The sequence below is a fragment of the Felis catus genome, chromosome B1 (assembly GCF_018350175.1).
Source record: "Felis catus isolate Fca126 chromosome B1, F.catus_Fca126_mat1.0, whole genome shotgun sequence".
Lineage (NCBI taxonomy): Eukaryota > Metazoa > Chordata > Mammalia > Carnivora > Felidae > Felis > Felis catus.
The window spans coordinates 75,646,691-75,663,730 of NC_058371.1; the positions used below are offsets into that span (position 1 = coordinate 75,646,691).

The following is a 17,040-nucleotide window of genomic DNA, read 5'->3' on the forward strand; positions in this document are numbered from 1 at the left end:
GTCTACCATGTGTTGAGTAATTTTGTTTAATTCACAGAACAACCCTGCAAAATTACTATTCTCTAACAGATAAGGAAACTGAGGCTGAGAGAGGTTAGGTAATTTGTGTAAGGTCACACAGCTAGTAACAGTAGAGATTAGATTCGGATCTCTCTGACTCCATTTTGTCCCAGTTTGTCAATTAGTAAAAGTCTTCTCATAGATCAGTTTGACTGCAATGAGTAATGCCAAATTAATAACTGTTGGAAATGTTGTGGGAAAGAGACCAGTTTAATGTATATACCCAATCTTGCTTTTTACTGGCTGTCAGTCCCTCTTAAGCCTTCCTGTCTGATTTGGCTAAGTGGCCAAGCTTGAGACTCCACAAATGAACATATAGTAGCTAGGCCATTGGCCTCCAACCCCAAAGGGAAGTCCAAGCAAACCAGGCTGTGCCCTGTGAGAAGTTTTAACTAGGTTAGAGATGGGTCTTGAGTTGCCAAGGTTTTTTCTTCTTTTTCGTACGATCCACAGGTAAATGTCAGATCTTAGATGCCAGTGGTCTGTGGAAAAGCAAGAGAGACTGCTCCAGCTCTAAAGACCAAGCTGGTCTAGGCTAGCCATAGCTGGTGGTGACTGTGGGCACCAGGTCCCCCTTGCCAGGTGGGCAGAGGCTAGAGGAGGATGGAATCCCACCTGAGGAGATTGGGCCTTCTGGCACTTTGGACCAACACAACATCCTTGCCTTTGATCTTGACCAGACGTCGGGAGTGGAACTGGTGCAAGAGGATAAAGAGGAACTTTGGAACTGAAGAACAGTCTAAACTGCCAAACCACACCCTTCTTTGGAACAAGAATTGTTTCCTGTGAAGTGCATATTTGATATTTTTTCCCTTTTGTGAAAGAGGGATTTAAACAAAAGAAAATATAGCATTCTCTTTCTCCTTTTCCCTAGGCAGTGTCCATGTTTAGGCATAAATAATATATATTTCTGTGGGTATATCCTTATAAACATTAATATCTGCATAAAGCTAGTAACTTCTGATGGTAAAATTTCACTTTAAAAAAATTAACTGACCAGTTTTCACAAGCTTAATTTTCATAGCTCTCGTGAGTGTTTGTATTTGTTTTGGGTGATGATAAAAGAGCTTCGTGGTGAGAAGGGATGTGGGGATACAGAAATGGGGGAACAGTTTTCTCTACCATAAGGAAAATTTATCTGTGTAGTAATTTTTTTCTTTGAATATGAATTAGAGGGAGTTCATGTTTTGAAATAAATTTATGGTTAGCAGTAAGATAAAGGCCCATTTTACTGCCTTATTTTTACTTAATAAATCTTAATTACTTTCTATCCATAAATTAAAGCATTTACCATGCTGTATCTTAATCATCAGTTTTGTCATATATAGCATTAATTTCACAGAATAATTGCCATTTGGGCTTTTTGTAAAACATCACCTTATAGTCTTCACTCCAAAAGAAGTGCTAACTAGAATTTCAGCGAGTACACGAGTCTTGTCATGTTACCTCCGTTTTTAAAGGAGGCACTGATACCAGTTGGACTAACTTTGGGGATCACCAGTTAAGGATGAAGTAGGAAGGGGAGAGAAATGGTATGAATTACAGACTGTTATGAAAGGCAGTTTTATTTCTTTGAAGTGCATCACAAAATATTTCCTGGTATAGGTCCCAGGGACTGCCTTCACTGAATAGACTTATTTATAATTACTAGAATTCCAGGAAATTCTAGTGAATATTATATTGACTTAAGTGCATTATATAATCTTCTTCATTCAGCTTATTTGCTTAGCAAATCCTTTCCTAATAGTATATAGACTTAGAGTTTGTTCCAGCCCAGGTTGAGTTATCACAGATGTTCCTTAGAAATTAGTAGCATTTCATGATTTTTTGGCTCCCAGTCTGTGAAAAAGGAGTCCACGAAATTTTCAGTTTTATGTTGATTGGATAGACGTGAGAGTGGCATCAAATATTAGCTATTATCAAAAGTCACAGAAGTGAATATAAAAATGTGTGTATTTGCTGTGCAGTTGTGGCCCGTGTATCCCCATATCACACCTCACTGTTCCTCTGCTCTGCTGAGTATCACTGGGGAACTGCCCACACACACTTCTGTTTCTGGTGCCTCCGCTCAGCTGGTAAAAGACCGGAAGTGGGAGGAAAGGAGCCACAGGGTATTTCTCCTTCCCTAGCCTCCTCTGGCAACACCTCTGGTAGTGGCTGGGTCTCATCCCTGGCTCCACCTCCCAGGAGACAGGTCCGCTGTGTTTCTGGCGTCCTCTGGGTGCCCTATGCCCCGGATCCAGTGATGCTGCTTCTCCACACCCCCATCCCTCCATCAAGGGGTAGAAATGGCTTCCTGCTGTTGAGAGTCTCCTAAATTGCATTACTGCGCCCTCTGTGATGTCCCAGCTCTTTGTCATCTGTGTAATAAAGTCTCTTTTTTCAGGTGGTTCTGTTTTACATACTAAGGGTGGTTTCTTTTTCTTGACACATATTTTATAGAACAATTTTGCTTTTATTTCATTGCTTATAGTCTTTTGGATGTTGATAAAGGGAATGTTAAATTATTCATTACCTCGGTTAATGTTTAATCAGCTTGGTATTGCATTTAGGTGGGGGGGGCGGAGCAAAGAGGAATAAGATAAAACGATTTGACTACCCTCAGGGAGCTCAGTCTGCTTGGAAGCTGGTGCTTTATCAGAGTGCATGGGTGCTGGAGAAGGAGTACCTAGACTGCAGTGGGGGCAGGACATCCAAGGCTTGCCAGGTGCTGAGATCTTGTTCAAGTGGATGAGAATACAGGGCATTACCAACAGAAGCAGCAGTCTGCACAAAGGGTGTCAAATGCATGTTTGCATGAGGGTCTATGGGATTAGGGACAGTGGAAGAAGAGGAAGCTAGAAAGGTAGGGGTTAAATCATGAAGGACATAGGAGACTCCCCCGAAGACTTGCACTTTATCTTTACAGTGATGAGAAGTGGTGAAGAAGGTTTTTAAGAAGGGGCATTGCATGGACAGATTTCCTCTTTAGAAAGATTGCTTTTGAATGGGTGTGGAGGAGATGTTGAGGGCTGGAATGGAGGGAGACAAACTTGGCCAAGGTGGTTTGTGCAGAAATCTCAGTTGGAGGGGATGATGCTTGAATAGAGGCCTGAATTAAACCAGAGGATGTGAGAGGAAGGCGGGGTGGTGGGGAGGGGTGAGTCAGGATATACTGAGAAGGTGGAATATGTGCAGCTTGGTGAATTGGGGCGGTTGGGGGGGAAGATGTGTTGGTAGTTGTTATTAAATGATGGTCCATTTTACTCAGAGATTAGGAAATGCTTGCTTAAAACTAGAAGACTGTTTCTCAAATTGGGGTCACAATGTGTCCTTGGAGGTCTGATGCATGTTTCTTCTACCTCTGCCTCTCTTATTTTCTGATTAAATAAAAGAGCCTCTCCACTTATTTTATAAATCATTTCGTGGGTACTTGTGTCTAAGGGTTTCAGAAACCTAGAAATAGAACATCCCCTGCTAAAGGTCCACTCATCACCAAATCTTCCACATGCCAGAGACTGTGTATTGTTTTACAAATTGAAAAGAACACAGTGCTTGCTCTCTAGGAGTTCAACCTCTGAAAACAAACCTAGAGAGAAAAAAACTGCTGAGAGAAAGATGTTAGAAACGATACCTGCCTGAACTTATCTACAGCGGAGTTTGGTTTAAGTTGCTGCTCCAGAGTTACAGCCAGGTATTTGCAGTTTACATAGCTATCAGTACGCTTTATTCTTTGAAGATTCAAAGTAGAGTGTCGTAATTGAGAGCCGGAGTTCCAGGGGTCTGACTTCCTGGCTCTGCCACTTATCATATGTGTCACCTTGGCCAAATTACTTTATCTCTAGAACCCCCTTCATTACCTGTAAGATGCCCTATGATTACTGAAAGGGTTAAATGGCTAACGTATGTGTTGTGCATGGCACACCTCCTGACACAATGCAGTGTGCAATAAATACTTGCCGATGATCATTCCCGAAGCCAGAGCGAAGCCTCTTCTAAGACTCAGTTGAGACCGGTGTGCTGTGTGAGTTCCAAGGATTGTTACTTTCCTTGTGCATTAAAGCTGTTGGGGCTAAACCTGAGATCCTTTGTAGTCACTTTATGTTAATTGTAAAGAAAATCCTGGGACATGCTTTCTTCGGGAGAAGTTAACTCTTTGGATTTTCAAGTTACCTCTTTGATCCCATTATACATGATTGGTCTTTGCTTCAGGAAACTTCTAGAAACCAGTGTGAAGGCCTGGAGATTGAGACATCACTGCCTCTCTGAAACCTTGCCTTGATATGCATCACCTCCATCCTCATTGGAGTTCAACACACATTAATTGAGCACCGCTATTTTTCAATTCCTTATTAGGCTCCAGGGATGCAAGGATGAACTGATAATTCCCATCCTCGTGAAAATTAGTCTAATGGAAATATATGTAAATAAGGTCAGTCCACTGTATTGCTAGCACAAATGGAAGTGTGTAGACGATCAAGAGGGGTACGAAGGGAAGATTAGTAAGGAGAGTTTCACAGGTTTGGTGACATCTCAGTAGATTTTGAATGGAATGAGAAAAGGGAGAGTCCACAGGTCAGCGTGGTTTGTATAGGTGATGGACCGTATGGGGTGGTGGGGAGCGGAATGTGACGGGAGATGAAATTGAAGATGGGGGGTGGGAACTGGATCTTATAAAAGCTTAGCCTGTGGGCGTTGGGAGCTATTGAGTGATTTTAAGCAATGGAATGCTGTAGGATTTACATTTTTAGCAAGATCTTCCCAGTATAGCAGGTGAACTTGAGAAGGATGTTGGAGATGCTGGCACGTTCATGTCCCCACTACAGATTCATTGAGGCCAGTGACAGAGTCCTATTTACCTTTGTATCTCTAAAATCTAGTACTTTATAGACACTTCAGAAGTTCCTCAGAATAAAGACAGCCCAAGTTGAATTTTCCAATTCTGCATCCCATTCTCGCAACATGCTGACCTGGACCTCCATCTGTCATAAGCAGCTTGACTAAGATCATAATAAATTCTTTTTTCTTGGCATTCTTTTAACTGGCACTCTCTGTTTACTAGCCCCTCTGTGCAGCTATAGTGTGGAGATGATTGATGCTTATAATTCTGACCCTGAAGTACTTCAAGTCTTCTAAATCATCAAAAAAAGATTAAAGTATATTCAATATTGCTGTAATGTTTATGTGTTTTCCTGCATTCTTATTCTTTGGAAATTGATGGTTTCTCAAATGCCTGCATCCTCTTGTGCACACAGGCACAGTGGGAGTCTGTGATCACCCACAACCCCTCACTCCCTCGCAGGGCCAGGTACAGGGAGTTTGTTAGCAATGCACATGCAGAAATGAGCAAGCAAAACAAAGCTGGGTTCTCTTCATGTCTAGAAGGAGGAAGCAGGTTGGCCCCCCGAGGGGCAGACCGGACAGAGATGAGAGAGAAAACAGGGGGAATAATAAAGCAAGAACTGGTACAGATTAGCAAGACAGACAGTTTCCAGCAAGCCCCCACTACAGTAGAGCCCAGGAGGAGCAGGGCTCCAGGCTGGGACACGAGCTTCACATTCTTGTGTGCCTTGACCCAAATCATCAGGCTGGGATTTGGCAGTGTTCTCTGCCAGCTATATTTGTATTGCAGTAACAACTGTTCAGTAAAATACCAAACATTAACAAGTGAAAACATCAATAATTAGAGAGCATCGTGTTCCCCACCCCCCCCAACACATCTCTTCATGAAAACCATTATTACTGCAGAGCTAACAATATTACTTGTCCCAGAATGAAGAAATCCAAATAGAAGTCCATTTTGTAACCTGGTTTCTGAAGAAAATGCATATAATGATGTTACTAGGAGGGAGATTCACTGTTTGAGTTCTCTTTCGGGGGTGGTATATTGCAGTGAGTAGAGACGCCTCTTACCTTTCTGTTGTACAGATTTGTCTTCAAAATCTGTGTTTGATCAAGTTCTGCCTGTGCTGGAGTGCCCCACTCATTATTCCAGCCTGGAGAGCCGGTCCCTAAACCACAGGGATTCTATTTGTCACTCGCTAGGCAAGGGCTTGTGTGGACCTTAGAGCTGACTTTACCATTTGCCAACTCAGTGATTTGGGTGACTCTTAGGATCTCTGGGTCTTAGTTTTTTCTTTACTGAAATAAAATAATACAAATCCCTTCTTTACAGGGTTGCTGTGAAGCTGAAATAAAATGGTGGATGTGGAAAGCCCTATATAAATAAAAGTATACTAAATATACTAATGAACATCATAAATATTCTAATAAAGAGTAGAAGTATGTTTCATTAGCAAGTACAAAAATTTTTCATCTTCAAAAATTTTCCCGAAGCAGAGTGGGGAAATGAACTAACTAGATAGGGATTTCTTACTATGGAGTAGATGTTCTGTCTGTTACTTTATGCATCCTGCAAGGTAGGTATTAAACCCTTATTTCAGAGAGGAGGAAACTAAGTCTTCACACACTTATACATAGCAGAAGTGGGGTTTGGACCTGCTTACTCCAGAACTTAATGCTTTCACCTTATCTCTAGTTGCCGGTCTTATTCCTTACCCCACATCCCCACCCCCCGAAGTTCTTTAAAAAGCTGTTCATGTCCTTTTGGGCTGGGAAGTTTGCTAGCCATTTCTTGGTCGTTCACTCCTGAAAGTGGGGTAGGGTGGGATCTAGAAGGAACCTGTGAGGTACGACAGCCCCTGGAAGGACCAGAGGCTCAGGAAGAGTCGGGGTGCAGGGCACACTCGGTCTGTACCTCTAGCGAGTCCGCCAGGCCTGGACCGAAACTGAGGAGGCAGGCATGCCCCATTTCCCAGCCCTTGAGGAAATGGCTGTGGCCGTTTTTCCAGAAGATTTTTCCCGGAGTTTCCAGAAGTTCGTTCTTCCTCTGGCAAAGTGCTTTCCAACCTCGCTGAGGTGGCTTGGTGAGCTGCTTCTTGGCTCCTCCTCTTAGGAATCAGTGCCTCTCCTGTATTCTGACCAATTCCTCGTTCTGTTTTAGGATTAAGTTTATTCCATGTAACCCTGCTGGGCTTTTCTGGGTCCCTCCCTGTTAACTTTGATGCGGCAGTTCCTGAAGTTCCCCGTGGAACCCACCACCGCATGCATTTTCTTTTTTATATAAAGTTTTCCCGGTTCCAGAGGATCAGAGCCTACTTGCGAACTGGAGCTGCCCACACAGAGAACCAGAGATAATGCCTGTTGAAGGGCCAGATTGAATATTCAGGGAGGATGTCAGTGTGTGGGAGAAGCATTTGTTCAGACTGGATCTGAGAGATGCTGTGCATCGTGTCTCCATAGGTTCTCAACAGGAGATGCGTCGAAGCGGCGGTGATGACAGGCCTGGCACTGAACTGCCACATAAACAAGAAGTCCTTGTTTGACAGGAAGCACTACTTCTATGCAGACCTCCCTGTAAGTACGCTTGGCGGCCCGCCCTGTGTACGGCCTCAGAGCTGGGGGGCTTGACGCGAGGGAGGGGGGCCGCGCCTCTCATGTTTTCAGTCAGAGCTCTGTCCGTGTCAGCGGGAGGTTCTGCCTGGCCCTGATGAAGGCAGGTGCCCCCCGATGTTTACTAGATTGGATGCAGTTGTCCTGATTGCTGACTCCTTGCTTAGCCTCATGCTTCTGCCGGCTCCCTCGTAATTGAACGGGGAGTAGAAGCCAGCGTTCTCGGGCTCAGCCCAGCCGCGGTGTTTGGCGCTAATTGCCTGTTAGGTCAAATCTAACTCTGTGGCTGATGCAACAGTAAATGCATACTGTAGCTTTGCAGATGGAGTGATAGCTTCCCTCTTTGAAGTTGAAGTTACCAGTAATAGGACTGTCTCCTCCAGGGACATTTCTGTCATCTCACGAGGAGCACATAAGTGGACAATAGTAAGCGGAAACATGAACCAGAAGCCTCGACTAACGACAGTAATTGTCTGTGCAGTAAACCCAATATTAACCTGCTTTTTCCTTAAAATTATAGTTTCTTCTTTAGGAGAAGCCAGGGTGAAGTAGAGCCAGTTTTTCATAATGTTGAACTGAACCGAAACTGTAACGTTGAGTGGGTTTCCCAAAATAGTATTTCATTTGATCTGAGCCTCTGATTAGTAAGTATGCCCTTTCTTCAGATTTAGAAAAACGATAGCGAAGATATTGCTTCCCGTTATTCTCCTTGAACTGAAGATGAGGGTGAGCTGGTTGTTAGTGGGTGAGGGTGGAAGTGCGATTAAATACAAAATGCGACTGGAACCTTATTTCTCCAATTGCTTGCTTGCTGCTTTCCCCTCTGGCTGCCACCCGTTAGCAAATTCTATCGCTTGGTAGGATGAAGGGAATGAAACTGCATTTTTTTCCATCTTTTGAGAGTGCTAATCAGTTCGGTTAAGGTGGGAGACTTAGCATGCAACTAAAATGAGATGTTTTAATTATCTGTGGCTTTCTGTTCTTTCTGGCCCAGGTGGCTCAGATAACCAGTTAGTCTTGCCAAATTTTACATGGAACATACTTCTGTAAAACGTCTTTGTTGTTTATCTGAATAAACAGTTCATTCAAATCCAAATATGACTGAGCATCCTGTATTTTATTCAACAACCCTATTCAGAGTTTAATTTTTATACATTGCGACTTGCTATTTCAGCACAGAGTTGACCCAGTGTAGCGGTTCTCAAAGGGCGGTCCCCGTGCCACTAGGATCAGCATCTCCTGGGGACTTGGTAGAAATACAAATCTCAGGTGCTGCCCCAGAGCTGCAGAATGAGAAACTCTTTGGGTGGGGCCAGTCTGTTTCGACCAGCCTGCCAGAGGACTCCTGATGCAGAGGAAGTGTGAAAAATGCCAGCCTGGTGGCTAAGAACAGAGTGTGGAGCCAGACCATCCGGTGTTCAAATCCTGACATGGATACTTACTAGCCCTGTGGCTTAGGACAAGGCACTTAACTCCTTCCCTGCTCCGTATCTCCCTCATAGGGTTGTTGTGAGGATTAAATGGTGTGAAGAACTCAGAACAGTGTCTGGGACCCCATAAGCACTGCGGGGACTTCAGCTGCTACTCTCTGTTCTCCAGTTCTCCATATCAACCTCCTGTCTCTTTAACGTGTGCTGATGCATGTGTGCGTTTGGAAGTCCTTCCACCTCTACTTAGAAGGAGGTGAGGGATGGGGCGCCTGGGTGGCGCAGTCGGTTAAGCGACTTCAGCCAGGTCACGATCTCACGGTCCGTGAGTTCGAGCCCCGCGTCAGGCTCTGGGCTGATGGCTCAGAGCCTGGAGCCTGCTTCCAATTCTGTGTCTCCCTCTCTCTCTGCGCCTCCCCCATTCATGCTCTGTCTCTCTTTGTCCCAAAAATAAATAAACGTTGAAAAAAAATTAAAAAAAAAAAAAAGAAGAAGGAGGTGAGGGAATCCTTGCAACATCCATCAGTATTTTAGTACTACATGTTTTCTTAGCCGAGTGTGAGTGTCACAGCATTTTCTAGCAAGGGAAATGGGAAGTTGGGTCATGGAGGGCAGCTGGCATGATTGGTTCCCTTAAAGAGCAGGAACAAAACAAGCGTAAAGGCACTAGCAACTGCTGTCTCCCGCGCTGAGAGTAGATGGCAAAATGCTTAGCCAGCACTTCCTAATAAGGAGGGTCTGTCAAGAGCCCAGTAATCAGATGCAAGGTTTAGGCTAATGAGCTAAGTGGAAACAATAAATTCTTCTCTTAGAGGCCTCTGACAATGAGATTATTGTTATTCCCCAATTTGTAGGGAAGATGGGATTCGTGTTTATTGCATCATGATTGGGGGTTGGGGGAGGTTCAGGGAAGGTAAGGGAGGGGGGAAAGCCAGAAGAGGCCAGGTTAAATTACAGCTAAATTGCATAAACTAATTTTCTTCTCCTTTTCCTTTTTTCTTCTGTTGTGTTTTTAAGTAAACCTCTAGTCTTAGTGACATAAAAAGAAATAGTGAACTGGACTCCCGCTCACATTTATGGCCTAATCACTGTGTAACTCATGTTGTGTGCAGGCAGGCTACCAAATTACTCAGCAGAGACTCCCGATTGCTGTGAATGGGAGCCTGGCATACAGTGTCTGTGTGGGGAAGAAATGGAGGCAGGTGATCACCAAGACCGTGAGGATCAAGCAGATCCAGCTGGAGCAAGACAGTGGCAAAAGCCTCCACGATGAGCTGCGGTCTCAGACACTCATCGATTTGAACAGGGCAGGTAGGCTTGGAGATTTTCTCTTGCCTTTCCTTCCAGCCAACCCTCTTCCCCCCTAGAGTTTTCCCAAATCAGTTGAGGAAATAGGCCCAAGAGTTTCGCAGATCCAGATCAAATATCAGCATTGGTATTGGCACAACTGACTCGAGAACTCAGCCTGAACTGTGATTACCATTGGGCTTGCTAATAACCCACCAATAACTGTGATTATCGTCAGGCTTGCTAACCTATCCCTAAAATGTGATAAATGTAGCCACCTCGTCACCGACCCCGCAGCTCGATCTCTCAAGCAGACACTGAAAGAACCAAAGTTAAAAATCAAAATTTGAAGGGGAGGAGAAACCATTCAAAGGCTAGAACCCGTGTTGAGAGTCCATCAGTGATGCAGGGTTTTCCTGAGACTTCAGCCTGATTTATCTGGAGAGCTGCGGTCAGGCTGACCCTGCCTCTCTTTGGTAGGAGTTGGCCTTCTGGAAGTGGTGCTGGAGCCGGACATGTCCTGTGGAGAAGAGGCAGCAACAGCCGTCAGAGAGCTGCAGCTGATACTTCAAGCACTGGGGACCAGCCAGGCAAATATGGCAGGTAGAAGCCACAGAGGAGCTGTCGGTCGTGTCCCTCCTTCTTGATCTTCTTTTTCCGCTTCCCAGGTGTCTTCTCACTGGAGTGTTTTCTGTGTCAGCTGCATTGGGGTTGTTTACGTGTTTTGTCAGCCTTTAGACCTCTGGGGTTTTTTTCCTTAGAGTTTTCCTTGGATTCCTTAATGAGCCCCTAGTCAAAACTAAACACACCAACAGCAACGGCACCAAGGCACTGAGCCCAAGAATATGAGATTAGGAGTTGTTAAAAAAAAAAAAAAATTCAGCTGAGTAAATTTGAAGATGAGACTGGCTTTATTTAAAGATTCATGAATCAGGCAGCATCTCATCTAGCTAATAGGAGGTAGCTCCAAGGAGTTGTACCAAATGGAAGACTTTTATAGAGAGAAAGCAGTGATAAAGGAAGTTTTATAGCAGAGAGTGGATTGTTTCAGGTAAGGTCACCTTTCTTTGGGGGGCGGGGTCTGTCATGCAAATTACCTCTCTGGTGTTGATGAGGAACTTCCAGGTCAACTGGATAAAAGGTCACGGTCCTGGGAGAGGCTGAAACTGCACTTAAGTTTTGGTTTGCTATACTGCTATTCTTTTCTTTCTTTCTTTCTTTCTTTCTTTCTTTCTTTCTTTCTTTCTTTCTTTCTTTCTTTCCTTCCTTCCTTCCTTCCTTCCTTCCTTCCTTCCTTCCTTCCTTCCTTCCTTCCTTCCTTCCTTCCTTCCTTTCTCAAAGGACTAGATGCGACTAGGTGCTTTCTTCTGGCTTCTTCTATCCAAATGTTTTGCACCAAAATGAGGGTCAGTGAAATAGTGTGTTTGAACAGTTTTATCTTTCTCAGAAGACATTATATTTTCCAGAATAGCTCTTAGTTTGTGAGTCTGTGCAGGTAGCACTTAGTTGCTACTTGATGATTTTTATTTGTGTCTTTCATTTTGTGGAATTTTCATCCAACTACAGCTGAAGCCCAATTACATCAAGTATAAGGCAAAGTTATGATTTCAAAATATTTGAACTTTGGGATAATATCAACTTCATTAGAAATGTAGTAGGAAATCAAACAAAAGAAACACCTGTGCCATTGGGACCAAGCAAAATGTATGTTTTAAGTGTTTGCAAATTGGATATAAAGATTACAAGTTTGGGGGGCACCTGGGTGGCTCAGTCAGTTAAGCGTCTGTCTCTTGATTTCAGCTCAGGTCATGATTGCAGGTTTGTGAGGTCCAGCCTAGCATCAGGCCCTGGGCTGGGCATGGAACCTGCTTAAAATTCTCCCTCCACCTCTCCCCCTGCCCCTCCCCGCCTCACTGTCTGTCTGTCTCTCTCTCAGAAAAAATAAAGATTACAAATTTTGGTCAAACTCAATTTCTTAATGGTTCCTCTCATGGCCCCTTCCTAGCACTCCTTTTTTTTTTTTTTTTTTAACTTTATTTATTTATTTTGAAAGAGAGGGAGAGAGAGGATGCATGCAAGCTGGGGGAAGGCAGAGAGAAAAGGAGAGTGAATCCCAAGCAGACTTCGTGCTGTGCTGTCAGCATGGAGACTGATGTGGAGCTCAAACTCACACACTATGAGATCATGACCTGAGCCGAAATCAAGAGTGGGATGCTGGATCAGCTGAACCACCCAGGTGCTCCTCCTGCCCTTAAGTCACCAAAAGCTAGCCTCGCCCATGATTGCCCTCTATTTTCTGTTCCCAGGGGCTTTAAACAAAACTCTTGCCACTCAGCATTCCTTGAGTAGAGAAAGGCAGGAGTGGAGAAAAGATACAGATTCTGCATATACAGTTGTTAATTCATAATTCAGTAGTGTATTAGAGTACTCCAGCGAGACAGAACCAATAGGATGTGTGTATATGTGCACGTGAATGTCATATGTATGTATGTTTATATATGAAGAGATTTATTCTAAGGAACTGGCTGATGTGATTATGGAGGCCCAGCAGTCCCATGATCTGTAGTCAGCAGGCTGCAGGAGGGCTGGTAGTATAGTTCCAGACCAAGTCTGAAGGCCCGAGAACCAGGAGAGCCGGTGGTGGAAGTTCCAGTGTGAGGCGGAATCCGAAGGCTGGAGGAGACCAGTACCCCAGCTCCACGACAGTCAGGCAGAGAGAGCAAGTTGCCCCCTCCTCTGCCTTTTGTTCTCCTCAGGCCTCCAGCAGATTGAATGAGGCCTACCCACAATGGCAAAGGCAGTCTGCTTTATTCAGTCTACCAATTCAAATGTTCTCTCCTCCAGAAGCAGCTCACAGACACACCCAGAATACCGTTTAACCAAATATCTGGGCACTTCGTGCCTCTGTCAAGTTGACCCATAAAATTAACCATCAGAAGGTGGTCACAGTGGATGCCAGTAAATACCATTTGAGGATGATGATTCATCTCCTTGTTGGTTTATAATACTATTTACCAACCTTTTGATGTCCCACATTATATTTGTGTGTTACAAAAGGACTTCTGAAATTGTAACGCCACATTTGTCACAGAGAACATGTTACAAGCAACAAACTGTAGCATTGGAGCCCCATACAAGTTGAATTTGAAGACAGAACTTGCCTATTTAGTATCTACTTTAAGCTAAACACTGGAAAAACACAGCTACATGAGTCTGCCTACAACTTGGCTTTATAGAAGCGAGGCTCTGTTGTAGGGTAAGAGAACTCTCCATTTCAGATTTATGGTTCACGCTGCTTTTTTACCCACAGAACATAAATGAAATATGGGCAGGTTGGATGGTTATCCATTTATGCACTAAGTGTTGATTCTCTATCACTTAAAAAAATTTTATTATTCCATTCTTCCTCAAAATAACTGTGATTCCTAGCAAACCTATGGAATAATAAACGGACCACCTGTTAGCTGAGAAATAGTCCCATCTGGGTCCTTGCCAAGAGATAAACCATAACGGCAAGAACTCATCAGTCGGTGACAGCTGAGAGGGTTCATTAAATCTCATTTGTTGTGACACTGTTTGTTGCTTTTAAATACAAATCCAGCAGCTTTGCCCCTAGCACAGCAGCAGAGCGGCTGTGGCTGTTCTGAGTGCTATGGGGAGGGAAGGTCCTCATAGAGTCTGCAGGGGTCCAGCTTTTTGTGCTGTTAGTATTTTATCAGCCCCAACCCCTTTGATCCTTCTTCTGCCCCACCACCGTAGGACCACTATGCTGGCATTGGAGACTGCAGTCTGAGAACTGAGGACCACCCTAGAAGGGACCAGTGGACCCCCAGGGTGCTTTTGGAATGAAGCTTCAGTTGCTCTGGACTGTGATTCAGTGAGTTCCTGATAGTTTTGCTAATGAGCATGGGTCAGCTCAGCCTGGGTTCCTGAAGTCATTTCCTTCTCAGTGGACGTTTGCCACTGTTGAGATCCTCAAAGCCATCTGTAGAGTTGAGTGTGCACTGAAGTAGACATTTGACATGGTTTCGGTGATAATGTCTGCCATTTTGAACGGCTAGCCTGTGCTCATCAGCTCACCAAGCATTTTTAAAAATTACCATCTTGTTTAAACTTTACGGCATTCCTGAGACATAGGTGCTGTGACGCCTGTTGTATAGGTGAAGAGGCTGAGGTTTAGAGAGGTCGTGTTATTTGCCCAAGGCTCACAAGAAGTGACTGAGCTGGGATTTGAGCCCAGGTGTGTCTGAGCCCAGGAGCCCTTTCTCTAAACCCCGCATCACACTGCGTCCTAGAGGCAGCCACGACAGTGTCACAGCCATAGATGACACCTTAGAGAGGCAGGATGGCAGAGCATGGGTGCTGAGGATGCTAAGGTCCCAGCCCTGGGTTGGGGCCCTGTCCTGCCTCTGGTGGCCGAAAGAACCTGGGCAAGGGGTTTTGATTTCTCTGAGCCTCACTTTCCACATTTATGAAGCGAGTCCCCAGATACTTGTCTATGGAAAGGGAAAGGTCATCACGTAGGGCTGGGCAGCTGGGTGTGGTGTCACTGTGCACTGAGACATGGAAGACGGGGAGAAAATCTGGAATTCCATCTTGGGTATGTGAAGTTTGAGATGCCCAAAGGGTGTCTAAGCGGCTTCATCTAAAGCTGCATTGTAGGAAATGAATGTGATAAAGTGTATAAAACTTCTCACAAGCGCTGACAAGTAGCATGTGCTCGGTAAACGTTAGGTGCTTTTATTAATGATAGTAAGTACTGTTGCTTTTACAGAACCACCACTCACTTTGGGTACATAAGCTTTGCGAAATATGTTCAATAAAATTTGGTCAGTGTGTGTGTGTGTGTGTGTGTGTGTGTGTGTGTGTGTGTGTGTGTGTCAGAACTTGTTATTTAAGTCCTGGAGAGCATCCAGTGATCAGAATGAGATAGCTTAACAGACCTCTCCAAATCCTCAGGCCCCTGCTGTTTACAGAAACAGTTTTCTGTCCTGATGGTATATTTCTGATGTGTGAATGTGTTCTTAGAAAAAAAATATGTAACTGCACCATATCACTGCGCTCAGTGGTATCGTTTTTTAGTTTTGCTGTTACAAATCTCTGCTTCTGGAGGGCAGAAATCGAGCTTGATAACGCTCTCATGATGTGTGAATGAAGGCCCCTCATTCAGTGCTGCAGAATGCATTGAGGTAAACCTGACTGGTAAGGCTTTTGTGCACCGGAGGCAATTTAACTTAATTTGTTTAAAAGGTATTTTGTCTTCACTGGATAGAATGTCTTTTGTTGATGCTTGATACTATATTTGAATCCAGGCTAGTGGACTCTCTTTCAACACTGCAGGATACTAAATGATTCCTCTCAGACATTTATGTAGCATGGCCTTCGCCGGGAGAGACTGAAATTCATGCTCTTGTTCCTTATCCAAGTTAAAATTCTAAATTGCAAAAGATGGTGCCATTTTTAAAAGTGGGTGAAGTCCCACTCAGGGTTCCCTGAGTTCAAAAAAAAAAGTTTCCCAAGAAGTGAGATTTGGTTGAGCACAGCTCAGCATACTTTAGAAGTTTTCCTCTGAGCTGAATAGGCCTTTCAGATGATTCCAGCTGTAGATCAGTCCTATTCAGACAGAAGTTGAGAACTTATCAGGAGCCTCTTGTGAGACAGTAACCAGTCTGCTTACTCATTGCTCAGGAAAATACCAGAGTTCTGGCTTCTCCAACAAGGTATTAATTTATTGAACAGTTACTTTCTGCCAGATCCAGCTCTAGATTCTGAATATGGCAGTGAAAAAGACAATGGCATCAAATAAGACTGAAAAGAGTTGACAAGGGATAGATTACCAATAATGAGAAGAAATTTGGATTTCATCCCAAATGCAGTGGGAAGTCGTTGAAGGGCTTTTAAGTAAGGGAATGACAGAGTCTGAAGAACGTTGTAGAAAACCACTCTGGCTGCAGTGTTGAAAGTGGATTTCAGATGAGTAGGAGCAGAAGCAAAGAGACCAGGAAAGAAGCTCTTATAGTAGACCAGATGAAAGATGATGCCGTTTTGGACAGGGTGGCATCAGGAAAGATGGAGAGATCAAGCTGAGTAGATTCAAGGTGGATTTTAGAAATAATGGGATTTGTTAACAGGCTGGTGTGGAAATCAAGGGGCAGGAAGAAATCAAGGATGCCTTCAAAGAAGCTTGAGGGGCTAGGTGGTGCTGTTGGCTGAAACTGGGAAGATGAAGATGAGCATATTTGTGGAGGGGAAATCGGGATTTAGTTCTGGAAAGTGAAATGTCTGTGAGATCTCCAAGTGGAAGTGTCACGTGGAGGTAAGGGTGGGGCTCAGAGTAGAGGTCTGGGCAGAAGAGAGAAATTTAGGACTTAGCAGCACATTGGTGGTATTTATAACTATATACCCCTCCAGAGAGAGTGCAAGAAGAGGGTCCTGAATTAGATGGGGAAGAAAATACCAGCAGACGAAATGCAAGTAGAGTGTCCAGAGAGGTGGGAGGGAAGCCAAGAGCATATAAGGTCACGGCAGCTGAGAGAGGAAGGTAGTTGAAGAAGGAAGGATTAGTCGGTATGTTGCATGCTTCTGGAGTGTCCAGCAAGGGGAGACAGAACAGGTCCTGTGTCCACTGCATTTGGCAGCCAGGAGGTTGCTGGTGACTTTAGCGAGGAATTTTCAGAGAGGCGGGGACAGAAGCCAGACTGAAGAAGGTTTAGGAGTGAACAGGAGGTGAGATGGTAGAGACAAGATGTGCAACAAGCAAGCAAAACCTGTGGGAGAGGATTTGCTGGAAAAGAAAGCAGAGAGCTTAGTAACTGATGGAAAGCAAATGGGGTTC

The 17,040-nt window shown here is 44.3% G+C and overlaps 1 protein-coding gene across 4 annotated transcripts in view; it reads left to right on the forward strand.

The window, feature by feature from the left end:
- GATB (glutamyl-tRNA amidotransferase subunit B) overlaps window positions 1-17,040 on the forward strand; it is an 89,804-nt gene that overhangs the window by 24,724 nt on the left and 48,040 nt on the right. For all 4 annotated transcript variants that reach the window (XM_019828861.3, XM_019828860.3, XM_006930822.5 and 1 more), the window contains exons 3-5: window positions 7,342-7,455; window positions 10,031-10,229; window positions 10,686-10,808. In XM_019828861.3, coding sequence (XP_019684420.2) covers window positions 7,342-7,455; window positions 10,031-10,229; window positions 10,686-10,808 — 436 coding nt within the window. The remainder of the gene's footprint in view (window positions 1-7,341; window positions 7,456-10,030; window positions 10,230-10,685; window positions 10,809-17,040) is intronic.